Source organism: Cydia fagiglandana, chromosome 9, assembly GCF_963556715.1.
Source record: "Cydia fagiglandana chromosome 9, ilCydFagi1.1, whole genome shotgun sequence".
In the NCBI taxonomy this organism is placed as follows: domain Eukaryota; kingdom Metazoa; phylum Arthropoda; class Insecta; order Lepidoptera; family Tortricidae; genus Cydia; species Cydia fagiglandana.
Genome location: NC_085940.1, coordinates 13,008,059 through 13,028,292, shown reverse-complemented (window position 1 = coordinate 13,028,292; position 20,234 = coordinate 13,008,059). Strand labels below are relative to the sequence as shown.

The following is a 20,234-nucleotide window of genomic DNA, read 5'->3' as shown; positions in this document are numbered from 1 at the left end:
CGGTTTGCTCATGTTACACCGTGTATACTGAATATTCAACTGATTCCAATATATAACCATTTGACCAATAACTTATTTACGACCGCCTCCCTGAAAACATTATAAGTAATAGCTTATTGATATTCATGAGTTAGCAAAAACCAATTCATAAAAGATCTCTTGGGTCGAATGGAAAAATAAAAGGTGGCGACGGGCTCTGTCGTCAGATATGAATGCAATCTTGGCGTTATTTCTGAACGGAATATACTTAGAACGTCAGAAACCGAGGTATTATCATAACACAGCCTGCTTTGTGAAGGAATCTAGTAATTTCAGATACCTTTGTAGGCATACGAGGGGCAGAATTGGGTTTATTGAGAAAGGTAATTTTGTGAACGTGATTCTTTTGCAGAAACTGTGGGAAGTGTTGTCTACAAATAAGTACATATAAGCCAGCGATGTAAACCGTTCAAAATTTCTTGATATTTCTTAAGATGATCCAGGAGAATAAATTGAGATTTACCTAAGCCGATTAGTGATATTATAGTCTTTGCTCATCTTTATGTTATTCGTATATTTTATTAGGTAGGATACTACTTGTAAGTACTTGTTTTGTGCAATAAAGTGTTTACTACTACTACTATTAATTACTCTGTTGTCTGTGTGTTTACGAATAAAAACCTATTCTATTCTATTCTACTATATATACCTACGATATGATCGTATTTGATACTCTACGTATAACTACATATTGACAAGTTATATTTTTATATGATATATAGGTATACCAGCTTAAATAAAAATTATCGGTTGATAAATTAATATTTATTATAAAATAGATACCTAAGTTATCTTGCATATAAATGTATCAATTATAGTATTAATTTATTCATAACAGTGTCATGTAGGATTATTGAAGCATGAGCTTTATGTTAATAAACCACCCGACATTAATCCCACCTCTAAAATATACCCACCGAACTAGAAAACTTGAGGACTCAATCAAGTACAACCCCTTTTGAGGTCAAGCTTTGCATAAACAATTACTCATGAAAATATAATGTCTGAAGCTAGTCCCTAATACTCGTAACACCTTCTCAATATACCTATATTTAGTTGCTATCAATTGAAAGATCGTGAACTCTTCGCTCTCATCTCTGTTCGCTATGTGCACGGAAGAATAAATAATCAATCAAACCGATCTCATCAATAACAGTCAATGTAAATAATGTTGCAACTGTTACATCGTGAAATTGTAATGTGCTCTCGATAGCCAGATTCATAAATAATTGTTTGCTACATTGTGATTGTAACAGCATTTCAAAAAATCATTTGTATTGTTTCAGGTAACCCAATTCTCGAAATAATGGAGCACCAATCATCAGACGAAGATTTTTATAGCATATGCTTGAACATGACCTCTGATGAACTTAGCCTCGGAGCATGTAACTACAGCAATGAATATGAAAGTGGAGAGCTACTAGAGAAAGTCGTGTCCAGGGTTGTACCAATTTTCTTCGGCTTCATCGGAATCGTTGGACTAGTCGGCAATGCTTTGGTCGTGTTGGTCGTCTCCGCCAACCCTGGCATGCGATCGACCACAAATCTCCTCATCATAAATCTCGCAATAGCTGATCTCCTCTTCGTTATTTTCTGCGTACCTTTCACAGCCACGGACTATGTAATGCCAAGATGGCCTTTCGGCGACTGGTGGTGCAAAGTTGTGCAATATTTCATAGTAGTGACCGCCCACGCGTCAGTATACACCTTAGTGCTAATGTCATTAGACAGATTCATGGCTGTGGTACATCCAATAGCATCAATGTCGATCAGAACAGAGAAGAACGCGTTACTAGCGATAGCTTGCATCTGGGTGGTGATACTAACGACAGCAATACCTGTAGGAATATGGCACGGGGAGAGAGAGTACTCTTACTACCATAGAAATCATTCGTCATGCGTCTTTCTAGAAGAGCAGGGTTACAGCAAGCTGGGCTTCCAGTTGTCGTTCTTCCTATCTTCATACGTCGTGCCGTTGGCATTGATTAGTTGTCTGTACATGTGTATGTTGATCCGGCTGTGGAAGAGTGCGCCGGGGGGGAGAGTATCTGCGGAAAGCAGGAGGGGGAGGAAGAAAGTGACCAGGATGGTCGTCGTGGTAGTTGTGGTGTTTGCTGTGTGCTGGTGTCCTATACAGGTAAGCATTATTAAAATTAATTAATGTATTAAGCTGCAGATATAACTACCCCCCTCCCCCTTTTTTACATAGAAACCCTGCATATTTGCAGAGGGGGTCAGCTATCTCCGCAGCTTACTTACTGTACACACATCATTTACTTTAACAAGAAAGACTTTTTTTCTATGTAATTTCAATGTAGAAGCTACACAATTTAAATTATAAACGAACACAGATGTCTAGGTCTACTTCAGTTTGCAACATAAGTAGCGTACGTACAAAATAACAAGCACGTTGTCAGTCAAAATTAAATCCTCGTCACGTTGTAACATTTAACCCCTTGACACGCCTGCGACGCGACGGGCAAAAGGAATAAAGAATTACCCACACACGAAGTACAAGACCCAACTGTGGCTGGACTGATACCATTAGTACTTTTAATTTAATTAAACGAAAAATAACCCATATTATATATAATTCTATTTAACTTACCGATTCGGATTCTTAGGGTAGTCTGAATCTACAAATCCTTTGTATGTTTAGGACTCATTGGAAATGAGGAGTAATAATAATAATAGGCCTTTAAGATCTGTGTCAGATGTCTTAAGTAGCATTCTGATGACGACACTTACGTTCGTGGAAATGAGGACCTAAATTGACACCATTAAATCAATATATTTGTCCTCGGACTGCTATATTTTAAATTTATAAAAAAAAGTACATTCATGTAACTACTACCTACGTTAATATATATATAAAAAAAAACAATTTTACCAGTAAGTAGGTAAATAAACAACGTAATTTTATTTCCGTCGCCGGATCTCAATCGTGACGTGCCGTGGCATCGAGGTCAACTGGGTAGGCGTTAGCTCGTCGCTGTGCCTACAAAAGTCGCCATGTGTTTTTAACCTACTTTAGAGGAGACACAAAAAACTGTTTATTTCGATAACTATTGAACATATTCAAATCATAATTTTTATGATAAAAGTATTTGCACTTTAACATATATTACGGAATTACCTGAAATGATATTTTAGTTTCAATAGTATGAAAAAAATATTTTTTTATAAATATGTTACATAGCGATTTTTGTTATAGTCGTAAAAACCGCTAAGTGTCTTAACCAGTTCATAGGTAGATTTAAATAAAATGATGGGGGTGTTCAATAAAACAGAAAAAAAACTTTTAAGTCGATATAATGGAAATTTAATTATGATTGAATAGTCTTCGTACTTTTTTATTATAACTAGATATTACTACATATTAATATTTCCTTGTTTGTAGGCAACACAAGGGTCACTGCGGTATTTGCGTGGCTTGTAAATTGAAATTTTGTTGTCTTCTAATATTTCTTTAAACTTCTTTCTCCCAACACAGCATACGAAAAAATAATTCAATCGACTCTTTTACATATATTCTGGTACTTATTATTTTCCTTTGAAAAGACATGAATAATCAATAATGTATTTGTCTGATGTTTACTGCTTTTTTTTTCATTTATTATCTAAGTTTGTATTACAATATTAAACACGACACGATATTGCCTAGCTGAGTTGAAAATAAACCATTTGTATTTAAGATATTGACCCTGCCTGTGAAGGCGATGGCCCTGGGTTCGAATCGGGTCCATATTGGGTCGCATAATAATTGATTGTCCTACTTAATATAATGTTACGCATAAAACTCATTTCGCATTATTGTTATTGTGCTGGAAATATTAACATTTCTGAAAAATTATAACACAAACCATTTGCAATGCAAAATATTTTCGAAAATACTTTCGGTTTCAGTTGGAGAAAAATATGCGAAAAGACATTTATGCGTAACATTACATTATGACAATCAATTATTATGCGATGCGACCTTACGACCCCGTTCGAATCCCAGTAAGGGCATTTATTTGTGTGATGACACAAATATTTGTTTCTGAGTCATGGCTTGGTCATGGTTGTATGTAAATATTTATATATTATATATATCGTTGTCTGAGTACTCACAACACAAGCCTTCTTGAGCTTACTGTTGGACTTAGTCAATCTGTGTAAGAATGTCCTATAAAATAACATGATTTTTTTTTCTTTAAGTAATGCATAAATGCACTACATGTTCATGTTATAAAGTACATTGCGCTCACTTTATTAAATTTTTTTTATGAGAGATAAATCAAAATTACATAATTTTTTGATCCAAAAGCATCGGTAAACCAGAATGGTTTGTCTCGATACTCCATTCCGCAGTACTTAAATAAGTAAATATAGAATAGGCAAAACATATTTATATTTTTTATGTAATTTTTCATTCACTTGTTACCTTTAAAACTGCCAACAACTTGTAACGAAAACTCACAAAACTCACTTATTTGTACACACACGTAATAACATACGGTAGACTGGATACTGGATTGTTATAAGAAAATTCCGCCATGTGTCGTAACAGGCACGGTCTGAGAACATAGCATCGACTCCAACTTGTACAAAAATTATCGCTATGTGCGAGGAACTACATATCGGGCGCAAGCGCATCTAATCATTTTTCAATAAACTTGTAGAAAATATCACTATGTGTCAAGAATGACATAGCGAGCGCACGTCTGTAATTGCTGTTGAAGTAAGCTAATGTAGTTATGTGATTTATTCCAGTTAGCGATTATAGGAAGAGCATTCATTGTATGGACATCACATACCTACATTTGTTAAATCCTTAAATAGTGAAATAAGCTCAACGCTGTTTTTGGAGCATATGCGTATGGAAATAAGGTTCAAAATGGCATTAAAACCTAAAAATCGTCAAAAATCACATAGCGACTTTTGTAGGCACAGCGACCTGCTGTGCCCCTGGCTCCTCAGAGAGCACTTTTTGAAGCAGTCAGGCATTTCTGGGCTTTCACACTACAATTACCAGGGATGCACGTTTTAAATTGTTTAAAGAATGTATCGGGAAGAATAGATTACGCTTCGTGCTGCTTTTGTTTTGATTTGCTGTTTCTGTTTCAGTTCCTTATTTTGCTATCATAAGATACAAGTATCATACAAAATTGTGTACAATGAAATAAATTTAGCCTAAATCGTGCATAACATTTAAAATAAAAACGATGATTGTAAAACCTGCATTTCACATTCTACTAAACTGCAAAACGTAATTCAAGACCAAAAAAAGTAAGACAATATTGCCACTTTTTACTAGCGCGTCTTGTATTTATGTAAAAATAAGTAAATAAAAGTACTTTTTAAAATCGTAGGTATAAAGTTACAAATAAATAAATTATCTTAGCGTGATTATTTATCAAAAAGAATTTACTATTTCACAAACAAATTATTGCAGTGGCAACATTGTCTTACTTTTTTTGGTCTTGAATTACGTTTTGCAGTTTGCAGGAGGTACAGTACCTGTCTAAAATTATTGTAGGTACCTATTTAGTCCAAAAGTAAGAAAAACACTTTTTCTATGGGGAGTGTTGCATGAACTATATAGGAGGCAGCCCCCTGACCTGAGGCTGAAAGGAGCCCCCTATTTATTGTCGCTAAACTTACATGCAAGCATGGCAGAACCTGCAACGCGCAAGGCAGCGTACGTGAACTGTAGGGGGCAGCACCTGATTTAGCGTAGTGTCAATGTCAAGTTTATGTTTCCGATTTAGGCCACAAGATAGCAGATCGGAGGATACACAGGTCATTATTTCTTCAATCACAAATGTCACGTTTGAGACTGACAGATCATATTCATAAAAAATCCATATCAAATTCGTAACCTATCATAAAACAGAACAAGCATTTTTTTTTTTTAATTATGAATGGGCTTACTCATGGCCACAGACTAGCCGAGGCTTAGCCGTTAGCTTCTTGTCGCCAATCATCCTCCTGGCTCTGCACTCCACTGAGTCCAAAGCGGCGAGTTGGTATTTAGCTGAGCCATCCTACAGGTGGCTGCAATACTCCATACACGACCGGACTTGAGCTTTGTAAAGTGTTAGAAGCTGTCCAGGTGTGAAGTATCGCTTCACCTTATTTAGGACGCCCAGCTTTCTGGCCGCAGTTTGTGCTTTAGACTCAATCATTCTCAACTCATTAATTAGAATCGATTGTAATTTTTTTACAGTTTTGCTATAATTACGAAAGTTACTTAAAGATGTTCCACGTAATCACGAAATATGAATTAAGTAAGACAGTCGGTTGTTTTAGCAGATTACGACTTAAAAGGGAATTAATTACACATTTAATAACAAAAACGGATTCCGAGTTTCTCCGAATTGTTATTCACTTTGAGCCTAATTTGAAAAGGGGTCGGAGTACACTAGAATTCTAGGTAAAACATTATTATTTCGTACTGTATTTATATTAAAGGAAATACCTCGTATTTTAACACTACCCATCCAGCGTTGCGCAGACCTAGGTGTGTACGGGTAAACGCCGAGCACATATTATTTTTTATTTCACATTCGGGCTTTACCCAAAAAGTTTGGGTAATACTTAGTATCCCCGGGTAAATCTAAGTTTACCAATATTCTAAAATTACCCGTAACATAGGTATACTTAATTTAAATAAACTTAAGTTTACCTGGGTATACCTAGTATTACCCAAGCCAAACCCCCAATACAGATTAATGTTGTTTAAATTTTCGGATTTTACCCAAAAAGCTGGGATAATACTATAGTTATATCCGGGTAAACTTTAGTTTAATCAACCTCCTAACATTACCCGTAACATACTACTCAGTTAGATACTACAGTGAGAAATTGAGTAAATAATATTTATTATTAGAAGGTTTCTTTTTCTTGTTTCTTTTGAGATATACCTAGTGCAGTTCTCTAAAATAGTAAGGAAGTTTTAAATATGTACATACCAAATTTTAATACAGATAAAGCGTAATGCTTTTGTACAACAGACGGATACGGTAATTGATCGCGTCCACGTGACAGCGTGATAAAACGGTGTCCGTCACTTTCAATTACGCGGTGTTAAAAAGTGACGGTTATTTTATATCATGTAGATTGGATAAAGCCATCCATGAACTCTGATTTGATTTTTATGTCGCTTTATATGTAGGTAGCTACTCAGGAAAAAATAAAATTATTTTCCGCGATGATGGAAATTCGTGTTGTAAAATGGAATTGAAAGATGGCTTTGAATTATTAATTTCCTTTTATCCTTTTATGATTTTCGTTTTAAGGTTCATAATGAAATATTTAATTTCAATTTTTTGTCACAAAACGGAATCATGTTTTTGATTTATGAATTTGCTGTGTGCCGGTTTATGGTAATTGGAAGTTGATAAATTATGGTGTGGTTCTTCATTATGGCTGAATTACGATCCGTTTGTACTATGAGTAGGGTAGACCGGGGCGAATCGAATCGTAGGGCAAATCGGATTAAGATGAAAAATCCGTTTATGCTTGAAATATTCGTAGGCAGGGTCACTACCGGCCTACCGGTCAGGCTAGGTGGGAGGTCGGTAAAAATAAATAAACTATATCCTTTTATCATTTTAACACTCGGCTAATGACTAAATCCGATGTTTGTAAGTAATAATGAATAACTTTAGATTTGCTGGATGCGATATAATGTAATTACTAAGTACAGTAATCCATTTACAACAATTTCTTTTGCAATTATCTCCTATAGTAAACTTTTGAAACAATGTTAATCAAATGCGTGTTCCTAATACAAATTTATATTTGATATAACTTTGCACAGCCTCAGTAAACTTAAATCTTGTAAATAAACGCTTCTAACTTTATAACGAAATCAAAGCAAGTTTAAAACCTTCAGGAGCCCTTCGGGGGAAGCAAACAATACGCAAACAAGAGCTTTGTTTATCAGATAGCTATTTCGTATAAGTACTTACTAAATCCTATTGCAAATTATTTGTATGAGACTTGAAGAGTTGAGTTACTTACCCTACTAAAACAGTGACGAGACGACAGAGTTCTGTTAAACGAAAATAGATCGTAATACTATTTTAAGCACAAGGGTCCTTAAGCAGTCAATCCAAACTCCGCTATCAAAGGCCCACTGGCAGTGTAACTCGAGACTCAGTTTACAGTACAGATTTTCTTTTGTTTAACATTACACCAATTTTCGCTTAAGGAAACACCACACTTTTGTAGCGTAAGTCCGGGACATAGCAGAATTGGCCCGTTGGAAATGAGGACATTACAATGTCCCCATTTCCCTAGCCTTGCCTCCTCGTTATTTCTACTTTTTGATTGTGATTAATAGACATTCAATTGCGTAATAAGCTAACCTGGGCTCACAACTCCAAATCCTCGGAGGTTAGGTCATCTAGGTACCTGCAACTTGTCTGCCCTCGTCACAACTCGGCGGCCTTTCGTGGTTGTTTCCGTTACGCCGCTATGAAGATTTGGAATGACCTGCCTCCACCTATCCGTTCGCTGAAGTCGTTAAGTGGTTTCAAAACAAAAAGTCGTGCGCACTTGTTACAAATTCAACTACAAACATTCCAGTAACATACTTACAAATATCATTTTTATTCACTCACACGTTTTTACTCACTCACACACATTTCTGTTTATAGCAAAACTATGATATGTCTTAGTTTTAGTTTAGTTGCTTTAGTTTAAGTTTTGGCTTCTCTTTTTTCTGTGACTTTGTGCAACTGTTCTACATTCAAATACAAGTACTGTGGTTTGGTGTTACCACACCAAATACCAATAATTATTGTCCTCGCAAATTTTTTATATATTTTTTTTTAAAAAGACGGTAGTCTATGTCATGTGATTGTTCTTTTCTTTTCTGGTTTTTACTTGTGTATTAATTTTCTATGTTTTCCTTGCTATATGAATAATAATGTTCATGTTTTTTTTTTAATCAATGTAAATAATTTACTTGTGTGTCGTTGGCGTAATACGTGTCGCCATTCAATTTTAGATTAAGTCAGGTCCCCACAGAAAACCAGCGCCACGGTCTGCCGCGGCATCATGCTGAGTGGGGATCCTATTTTAGCGTCCTAATCTGTTTTATGTCTGCATACTTTTCTTTTTTTTACATGTACTATGTTGTGACGTTAAAATAAATGTATTTCTTCTTCTTCTTCTTCTTCTAAAAATGTGGTGTATAATGTTAAAATCCAGAGAGGAAAATGAGGCCTACGTTTGTTTAAAGAAACGGTCACATAACTTTGTCTCCTCCTGTCTTAAATAGTGATCCAAAAGACTCGAGCCCTGTTAGCTCTTTTTTTAGGGCTCGCCTCATCTCTTGATGCCTAAAAATTTAAAAGCCTATTTTACTAATGAAATATAAAAGGCTTTTAGCCTTTTAGACGTCAAGAGATGAGGCGAGCCCTAAAAAAAGGCTCACAGGGCTTGAGTCTTTTGCATCACTAGTCTTAAAGGTGATATATTAAACCAGCGTAATCTTGTTCCAGATAATCCTGCTAGTAAAAGCGCTGGATGCGTACAGCATCAATTACTTCACGGTGACGGCGCAGATTGTCTCCCACGTGCTAGCCTACATGAATAGCTGCGTCAACCCGCTGCTATATGCTTTCCTATCCGAGAACTTCAGGGTAGCCTTTAGAAAAGTAAGTAATTAGACTAAGTTGGGACTTGGGTAAGATGGACCCTAAAATTGCAATCAATTAACTTAACGGTCTCTATACAAAACTCTCCTAACACTCAGATCTATTGAATATATTAAAAATGTAAATGGATCAATCCCGTTCTTAAATCAAAAATTGCTCTAAAGCAGAATTTCGACTTAAGAAATTTAATTCAATATATCTTAATTGAATATTTTAATTCAATATAAGATTAATTAAAGACGCGTTTAGGAGAAACACGTCTATAATTAAGTGATTAAGTAATTATGTCTTCCTAAATAAATTAGTAATATATGTCTAACCTACGTAGGTAGGTATAGTAATCTACGTGGCGTAAACTACCTATCACGTTCAATAAGAGACTATGTATTTTCTTGTCCTAATTAAAATCAAAGAGAGTCCTAATGACGTACGTAGTCAAATTCAGATTTGAATTAAGTATCCAATTTAGCATTCGTGTAATAAATGTGGGTACTAAAAGAAAGTTATGAGATTTCGGTACGAAGCGTATTACGAATCCAATGATTAATTCACTGAAATAGTAATCAGCAGCGTATTGAAGATCTCTTAGACAGAAGGAGTTGAGTTTAGATTCGTGACGTGCGACGAAGCACTTCACTTCACACACCTCTTTGTCCTTTTAATTAAATTCGTAAAGATAAAGTTTTATTACCTATCGGTGCAAATTATATTTTGTCAACTATAGACGCACGTAGACTCGTGGACTTTATTTCATTACATATTATAATTCTTCCATTCCAAATTCCAAGAACTCGATCACGCTCGCGTAAGCACGTCCACGACACGTTTTGAAACAAACGCACGTTTTATTTTTTTCTTTTCACAGCGGTTATTAAATAAATATAACACAGAAAACAGATGTTTTTGCACTTACAATTGCTAAAATCTAAAAATATTTACTCACTAAAGGACAAAAGTTCGTTGTGACGTCACCGTCTCCGTTTACTAACGTCATAATAACAAATCATTTTGCCGTTTTATAAAGGTAACATTCGGATTTAGACTGCACCAGCGTTACTGCTGCGCTGCAGTACTGCGGTGCCGCATTGCTGCTTCAGCCGTGTTTAATGTCAAAAATATTTTTCTCCCCCTAAGTAGATGGCTAAAGTGCCATTATGTTGTAAAAAAGCGATTACATAAGTTTTGCGTTAAAACGCGTGCAGTTATTTTTTTATTATACAAGTTTTCTTCTTTTGTGCCAGTAAATAGTAACATCTTATACGGGGTCCGCCCGAGCTCGGGCCCTAATCTGTTCATCAAAAGCCTTTGTTTCTTTTAAGAGCGTTCTTCAGTGATAGTATTAAGGTTCAAATTTATGTGTCAGCTCATTCCATACTACAATAGTTAAGTCTGCCTCTCAATGCGGTGCCGCATTGCTGCTTCAGCCGTGTTTAATGTCAAAATTATTTTTCTCCCCCTAAGTAGATGGCTAAAGTGCCATTATGTTGTAAAAAAGCGATTACATAAGTTTTGCGTTAAAACGCGTGCAGTTATTTTTTTATTATACAAGTTTTCTTCTTTTGTGCCGGTAAATAGTAACATCTTATACGGGGTCCGCCCGAGCTCGGGCCCTAATCTGTTAATCAAAAGCCTTCGTTTCTTTTAAGAGCGGTCTTCAGTGATAGTATTAAGGTTCAAATTTATGTGTCAGCTCATTCCATACTACAATAGTTAAGTCAAAGAACTCAATTAAGTGAATAATTTACTAGGAGCACATAACAGCCCCCTATTATTTAGACACACGCTTCCCTCATACTCTTCCACGTATCCCAATCGATCAAACGCGTTCAGCTCGTCCCGCCATCTCCGACGAGGCTTATCGTAACGCCTTGCATTTTGTAGGACCCAATTAGTGGTGGTTTTGGTCCACAGATAATCCGGTACGCGGCAGAAGTCCTATTTACTCCCGTTTAAGCTTGCCAGTTTAAGCTACGTATGTTTTTCGAGATTTAGAGCGTAGTCTCGTGGTCTAATGTAATATGTTACCTAGAATATGAGGCGCCATGGCACGCTGACGAACATTGAATTTGGATTTCTGAACTTGTTTTAAACCAAGGGGAAAAATGGATATATATATATACTGTTTATCTTTACCCCTTATGAAAAAAACCAGTCTTACCCCAACGCACCAATTCCATAAGTTTTATTTGTACTGATATGGACATCATGGACCAAATTGTAGATAAAATGCCATGCATTTTACCTTCCTTTTAAAATAAACTTCCACATAATAAATCACCGTTCCGTCGCATTATAATAGCATTTTGTAAAAACGTTGCGTAATTATGACCAGCGGCCATAATTACGCGCCCTTACAACAAATTAAGATGCTATCAGAAACAGGAAACGGTCAGTTACAGGTTCATACTAAAAGGGGGGGGGTTGCGTCAGGAGGAGGGGATTGGACACTAGTGTGCGTATAGCACCATACCCAAAGGTATTATACTACATTCATTGAATGCTGGCTATAATTAGTTTTTCAAAAAACACAATTTGACCGAATCAATAATTACCTATATATCGTTTACACATTTTATCTTGTTCGTGACTTTCTTTGGCTTAGTTAAATTAAAATATTATTTTCTACTTCAGTCCATTTTCATTAAGGATAACCCAAAAACCTTTACAAAATTATATGACATAGATTTTCATGCTTACTCGAGATTCTCGAGAACTAATAACGTTTTTAAAGGGTCGGTAACGTGCATATACGAGACACCCCTAGCGTTACTAACATCCTTAAGCTGCTTACCATCAGTCAACCCGTATGCTTAATTGACACTGACGTGACGTGGTATTTTGAAACTTTTTTTTTAATTTCCTTTTTTCAGCTTGCTTTATAATAAATCAGTAATTATGTTACAGTTTAATACGTGACGTGACCTTAGCAATAACTACAATACTCAAATTAACCACTTCCTAGCGTGTAGGAACCTTGACCACACAATTATGACACTTGTCACTTGGCCAGTAGGGTGGAATTTCGTTTAGACTGGAGGTGATTTTGATGTCGTGTTTTCTATTGTATTTTAATGTCGGTAACGTAACACTCTAAGATATATAAAATTGCTTTATTATCACAATTTACATCTGAAACATGGTAATGCTTTTACTTGGTAAAAATGCTTAGAAAGGCTTCATAAAGCTTTAAAGCACTTTTTTGGAAAATGTGAAAATACGCTATTTGTACAGTCGACGTCAAAGATATGTTTACACTTTTGCACTTTACTCCTTTGTAATAAGGCGAAAAATGTAAACATATCTTTGACGTCGACTTTACACACAGGATGACAGGATTTTGATATGAAATTCCAAATAGACTCAACCTCCAGATATTAAAGACTACAGGGGCCGATTTTGAATTTGGAGCGCTCGATTTCGCCTCTCGAAAATTAGTGAAAAACGTCAAATTTATATTTTTAAAATACGAGCAATAGAAATTGGAAATCTAGTGGTGTTTACCACTTGTTTTCAATTATTTTAGTAGAATAAAAAAAGCGTAGTAGTGGAGATATAGGTATGTACGAGTGTTGAAGGGAGCCACACGAAATCCAGCGCCTGAAATTATAAAATCGGCACCACATGTCGAGTTTGGCCTAAAGATTCAACAAAAATTCAATATAGGTACATAGACGACAGTTTGTGACAGGACAGGTTTTTTAAAGTTTTTTCTTGTCTCGTAAAAAACTACCAAATACAGACTTGTCACATGACATAACTCAACAAGCTAATTCCAAAAGATTGTTAGTAGGTACATAAATTTTGTCTGCCAGGAAACATACCTTTTCTAAAACTGAAAGTAAATAAAATGAAATCTGTTTACAATAAAACAATACCTGTTTACGTTAACATTTAACAGACGAGAAGAGTTAAAATAGATCTAAGATAGTTAATAGATTATTTCCTTTGTAGTTTGAACCTTCTTTGTAGTTTGATCTGTCTAAAAACTTGTGATATACTCGTGTATGTCAGCTTTAAGTGCCTATGGTCGCTCTTATCTGTGGGCTGTTTCGCTCTTCTCCAATATGGCGTCTTGATTGTAAGATCGATAAATTAGTGTTCCAATAAAGAATACAGCATTAATTAATTGCGTGTTATTCCAAGTCATCACAGTGGCGACGAGATAGACGAACCAACAAAAAACCACAGTTTTAATTAATAACAAAGTGTAAGAAGTGATAAAGTTGAAAAAGCAAAATTGCAAAATAGACGCAGTCGATCTGCTTTTGTTTTTGCATAATGGCGGCCGCTTGACAAAAATGCAAAATCTTCACAACGTGTGCCACAATAATATTTGTTTAAAAAGCGACGAACTTGACCTTGAATTAGATGACGGACGCCGAAATCAGTGACTCTACGGACGTACGGACAACAGGATGGATTTACAAACTGTCAAAAATTGAATTGCAAGAATACTTGAATAAGCTTAAAATCACATTCGATGAACAGCAAACCGTCGACGAATTGCGACAAATATTGGTAAAATATTGCAAAAAGAAACAAAATATAAACGCGAGCCAACCCAAAATGTCACACGCACACATAACCCATTTAAATCTTCAACCATTTGATGGCACTAAATGGGAATGTTTTGAACAACAATTAGAATGCTATATTGCATTGAATGACGTGCCACAGGAGAAAAAAGTGCCCCTGTTGTTAACAAAAATAACACCTCAGGTTTTCGAAATTTTGACGTCTCTGTGTAACACAAAAAAACCTTCAAGTCTCTCTTATGTTGAGCTTACTACAATTTTGAAAAACAAATACGTACCAAAAAAGTCTATTGTTTTGGAACGTGCGACGTTCCGAAGTCGGAATCAGCTTCCAAATGAAAAAATAGAGGATTATGTTACAGAACTACGGAAGTTAGCTAGCAAATGTCAATTCAAGGACTCCGAGGATCAATTAAAAGAAAAGTTCATCGACGGTGTGCATTCCAAACTCATTAAATTTGAATTACTAAAAGCGGATACAAGTCAGACATTAGAAGATTACATTACTTTGGCTAGAACGGTAGAAGCGGCATTAAAAGAAACAGGGCAGAAGGCAGAAGTGGAAGCTTATGTTTACTATCAGCAAACTAACAGAAACAAATCATTTCAAGGTAGACCAACAAGAGGGAAGCCAAGCATGAATAAAGCTACGAGGTGTTTCTGCTGCGGTGGTCACAATCATCTGCGTTCAGAGTGTACGCTGCGCCAAAAATATTGTTCGGAATGTGGTCAACAAGGACACATTTTTAAGGTCTGTCCCAAGAAGAAGAGTTTCAAAATTAACTGTATAGAGAAAGAGGAAACCGAGGATATCTCAGAAAACCAAAAAATGGATGAGTACCGAATGTACTATGTAAATGTAAGTAAAGTGCCTCCTCATATGTTAAGTCTTAATGTTGAGGGTTGTATGGTAGAATTTCAGCTGGATACAGGGTCTGAGGTTACCGTTATTCCATTAAAACAAAAACAAATGTTATTACCTGATAAGGACATTAAAAAATGTAATGTTTTATTTAAAAATTTTGATCAAAAGATATCACAACCATTAGGAATAATAGATAACTTGACAGTCACATTGAATAATGTAACTAAACAATTAAACAGTTTTGTAACTGAGAACACACCATGTATTATAGGGAGAGACTGGCTACAGGAGTTAGGATTATGGCCGCCCCAATTTGTAATGTCAAATGAAGCAAATGTAGTAAATAAAAATGTTAATAATGTTTCAGAAGCCAGAGCTGCAATAAAGGAAAGGTTCGCAGAAGTATTTAGTGAAGGATGGGGAAATTTTAAAGGTGAAACCATCAGCCTTAAATTAAAAAAGGATGCCAAACCAAAAAGCCTGCCGGTACGCCGAGTTCCATTTGCACTTCAAGACAAGGTAAAAGCTGAAATTTCTAGACTTTTACAAAATGGTAGAATTGAACCCGTGGAGACCAGTGAGTGGGGTACACCTGTGGTTCCAATTTTAAAGGGAGATGGTTCGGTAAGGTTATGTGGAGACTACAAATTAACCGTCAACCCACATTTAGAGGTGGATCACTTTCCATTGCCTCATATAGAAGAGATATTTAATTCCCTTAATAATGGAAAATACTTCTGCGAGCTGGACCTGAAAGAGGCGTATCATCAGGCACCATTAGACGAAGCCTCAAAAGATTGTACAGTTATCGTTACAGAAGTGGGCACATTCAGGTATAATTATCTTCCTTATGGTGTGAGCACAGGACCAGGGTCATTTCAGCGGCTCATGAGTAAAAAATTATCAGATATTCCAAATACTGCTGTATTTATAGATAATATTTATATTAGTGGTAAAGATATCCAGGATACAGTAGACACTTTATCTAAGGTTTTAGAGAGGTTACAACAAAGTGAATTTAAGTTAAAAATACAAAAATGTAAATTCTTTGAAAAAAGCATTGACGTGTTTGGCTTTACGATCGACAGCAATGGTATACGGGTAAATAAAGAGAATATAGAACCATTACTGCAGGCCACACCACCCACAAATGTAACAATGTTAAGGTCATTTTTAGGCAAAGTTAACTATTATTCTCGTTTCTTAAAAGATATGGCCAGCATATTGACACCATTATATGAATGTACCAAAGAAAATAAATTCAAGTGGACGCACCAATGTGATAATGCTTTTGTTATGATAAAAAATAAGCTGGCTAACATGGATAATCTAACTCATTACGATCCTAATTTACCTTTAATTTTAAGTTGTGACGCATCAGAGACAGGCTTGGCTGCAGTAATTTCAAATAGAGACAGAAACGGAGTCGTAAAACCAATTGCTTATGCAAGTAAAAAACTGAATGAGACAGAGATTAAATATTCTACTATAGACAAGGAAGCTATGGCAGTAGTGTTTGGTGTGACAAAATTCTATAATTATACATATGGTAGGAGTTTTGAGTTAGAAACTGATAGTGCAGCTTTAGTACGCATTTTTGGCCCAACTAAAGCCATTCCTAAAATGGCGGCAAAAAGGTTGCAACATTATGCAATTTTTTTGTCAGCATTCAACTACAAAATTCGACACATTAAAACTGATAAAAATCCAGCAGATTTTTTATCACGGACCCCTATGCTAATTAATAAAAATCAAGATACTATGCATCCTATTTGTACCGATGCAGAGATAAGTAATATTTATTACATTCAAAATTGTGAAATTAATAACTTGGACTGGAAATCTATACAGGAGGCAACCAGAAAAGATGTAACATTAGCCAAAGTCATAAGATATACCATGGACGGATGGCCTGACTTAATGATGGACAAAGAATTGTCAACCTACGGTAATAAGAAAACTGAAATAAGTTTTGACAGAGGTTGCCTTTTCTGGGGTTATAGAATCATCATACCGGAGTCATTAAGACAGGCAATCTTAATTGAACTACATAAAAGTCATTTCGGTACTGTACGTATGAAGCAGCTGGCACGCTCTTACTTCTGGTGGCCAGGCATAGATGCAGAAATAGAGAAAATCACAAATGATTGTCTTACTTGCCTTTCAGTTCGGAATAATCCCACTAAGGGGCACCAGAAGTCGTGGCCAGTGGCTCCATCTGTATGGTACCGCATTCATGCGGATTATTGTGGACCATTTTACAATAAAATGTACTTAGTGGTGGTTGACAGTTATAGTAAGTGGCCAGAAATTATAGAAATGAGCTCGATAACCTCATCTCGTACGATCGAAGTTTTCAATAGTCTTTTTGCACGTCATGGCTACCCTGTCCACTTGGTAACTGACAACGGGCCGTCCTTTACATCGGCTGAATTTAAAGATTTCTGTAAGCTGAAAGACATTAAACATACCTTTACTCCTCCATACCACCCTGCGACCAATGGAGCAGCAGAAAGATTGGTGGATATATTTAAAAAACACGTCTTAAAAATTAAAGAAAGCAGAGGAAATACAATCCAATCTGCAATTAACTTATTCCTTTTCGATTACAGAGTAACACCACATAGTACAACAGGAGTGACGCCTGCTTCGCTCATGTACAATAGAGATCTCCGGTCCCGGTTCGCTCTGCTACGACCGCCGCCGGTTACAGAAAGAGCTCAACATATGTTAGAAAAGCAGAGGGAACTGGCATCGGGGAGTAGAAACATAGAATTTGTGGTGGGAGAAAAGGTAATGGTTAGGGATTATAGGAAAAACAGACAACCTTGGATACAAGGAGTTATAGTGGAGGAATCGATTCCTAACACGACGTATATCATAGACGTGGAGGGGTGTAAATGGAAGCGACATGTTAATCAAATGTTAAATTGTAGCCTTAGTTTATTAGAATAAGATACTCGCAGGCCATCCTAGGATGTGCACGTATGTGTGATGCCAAGAGTAAACGTAGCAATAAGAATGTTATGTGAAAAGTTAACTACAACTATATAAAATAGGTTTTTATAGTTAGCGAAAGAAGTTGTAAACTTAAGTACAGTCATTTTAAGTTTATATTGTTTTAGGAATAAGTCTAGCGTAAGGTAAAATGTAACATTCCAGAGAACTGTTTAAAACTGGTGGGGGAGAGTGTGATATACTCGTGTATGTCAGCTTTAAGTGCCTATGGTCGCTCTTATCTGTGGGCTGTTTCGCTCTTCTCCAATATGGCGTCTTGATTGTAAGATCGATAAATTAGTGTTCCAATAAAGAATACAGCATTAATTAATTGCGTGTTATTCCAAGTCATCACAAAACTATTGTTGAAGATAGTAACATATCGAGTGTAAAAGCGCTGGTGGCCTAGCGGTAAGAGCGTGCGACTTTCAATCCGGAGGTCGCGGGTTCAAACCCCGGCTCGTACCAATGAGTTTTTCGGAACTTATGTACGAAATATTATTTGATATTTGCCGGTCGTTTTTCGGTGAAGGAAAACATCGTGAGGAAACCGGACTAATCCCAATAAGGCCTAGTTTCCCCTCTGGGTTGGAAGGTCAGATGGCAGTCGCTTTCGTAAAAACTAGTGCCTACGTCAAATCATGGGATTGTCAAGCGGACCCCAGGCTCCCATGAGCCGTGGCAAAATGCTGGGATAACGCCAGGAAGAAGAAGAGTAACATATCGAGTGTAAAATGCATTAGGCAGGTACAGTCACCTGCAATAATTACACAACGAAGGCCGCAAAAATATCTGACACGATCTTATTAATAATTATACTAAGTATCTATAAGAGCGTGTCACATATTTTTGCGGCCTTAGAAGAGTAACATTGTACCTAGTTGCTACACGAAGTGTGACAATTATATTGAAATACTATTAATTGCATACTGAAATTAAAAGTATTTGACAGGCCCTATTGAGCGTAAGATCGTCTATGTTTATCTGATTTCTTTAATTAGACGTCGACAAATAGTCCTACTCTTTTTATATTAATAAATAACTTTACATCATTGAGATTAATTATAAATTTTAGGTAAATAAATTATTTATCGTCCTTAATTATGTAACTATAATTTTTATTCAAAATTTAAAAGACGAATTATGTAGGTATAATAATGTCGGCATTGATTATCAATTGCCGTTTAAGAAAATAGATACAAAGAACTAATTAAAACAAAAAATATTATGCTTTCTAAATGACCCAAATACTAACTTTGCCTCTGACACTACACTAGAGATGCCAAACATTATGCCATTATCAAACACCAGTAAGAGAATTAAACACATGATTTTATTAAGTTTATACCAGGATTTTCCCAACGCAATATGCAAAAGGGCTGCAGTTGTTTCCCTTGAGATATAACTACATAATAGGTATTTATAGTTATATTTATAAGTGCACATATCTCTTCTTTCCCCTGCCCTTATCCCACGTCATGTGGGGTCGGCACAACATGTTTTTCTCTTCCATTCTCCTCTGTCTTTCGTGTCCTCAGCACTCACTCCTATCTTTCTCATATCCTCTTTCACACAATCCATCCATCGTTTTTGGGTCTACCATACGCTCTCCGTCCATCAACATTCATCCCTAACATTCTTTTGCCTATATGGCATTCATCCCTCCTCATTACATGCCCATACCACGACAACCTAGCACTCCTCATTTTCTCCGTTACTGGAGCTACTTTCAAACTTCCTCTTATATAGTCATTCTTAATCCGATCCTTTCTCGTCACTCCACACATATGTATAAGTGCACATATATCCAGAACAAAAGAATATCATAAAGTTCATTCTGATATTCCTTTAAGGAGCACTTTACAACGGAAGCACAAATCTCAAGTACGATCGGGCTTTCATAATGCGTCCTCAGGCTTTCGCGTATATTCAGATAAAATTAAATTAAAAATTAATGGTTTCGCAAAATTTCAACATAAATTTGAGTCCCTGTGTTAAGCCTGGTTACATCACCTGTCTTTCTAGGAGAGAACAATATCGTAAAATAAACTTGGTACCTGCCCACGTTGAATTTGAAAGTGGGTGTCGGCCTTTTACATAAGTGATTGTCAGAACATAACAAGTATGTTTTTGTTAAAAGCCTTT

The 20,234-nt window shown here is 36.1% G+C and overlaps 2 protein-coding genes across 2 annotated transcripts in view; both read left to right on the top strand.

Annotated features, from left to right (window-relative positions):
• The window catches only part of LOC134667409 (allatostatin-A receptor), a 159,136-nt gene that overhangs the window by 131,780 nt on the left and 7,122 nt on the right, over window positions 1–20,234 (top strand). Inside the window, exons 2-3 of the mRNA XM_063524813.1 lie at window positions 1,326–2,176; window positions 9,537–9,692. Coding sequence (XP_063380883.1) covers window positions 1,346–2,176; window positions 9,537–9,692 — 987 coding nt within the window. The 5' untranslated portion in view covers window positions 1,326–1,345. The remainder of the gene's footprint in view (window positions 1–1,325; window positions 2,177–9,536; window positions 9,693–20,234) is intronic.
• Window positions 13,698–18,416, top strand: LOC134667408 (uncharacterized). Its single transcript, XM_063524812.1, has 2 exons — window positions 13,698–15,611; window positions 17,705–18,416. The coding sequence occupies exons 1-2, from the start codon at window positions 14,061–14,063 to the stop codon at window positions 17,717–17,719; spliced, it is 1,566 nt and encodes a 521-aa protein (XP_063380882.1). The 5' UTR covers window positions 13,698–14,060; the 3' UTR covers window positions 17,720–18,416.

What these genes read in the sequence shown, in the direction of transcription:
- LOC134667408 (XM_063524812.1), top strand. Translation starts at nt 14,061, where the DNA reads ATGACGGACGCCGAAATCAGTGACTCTACGGACGTACGGACAACAGGA.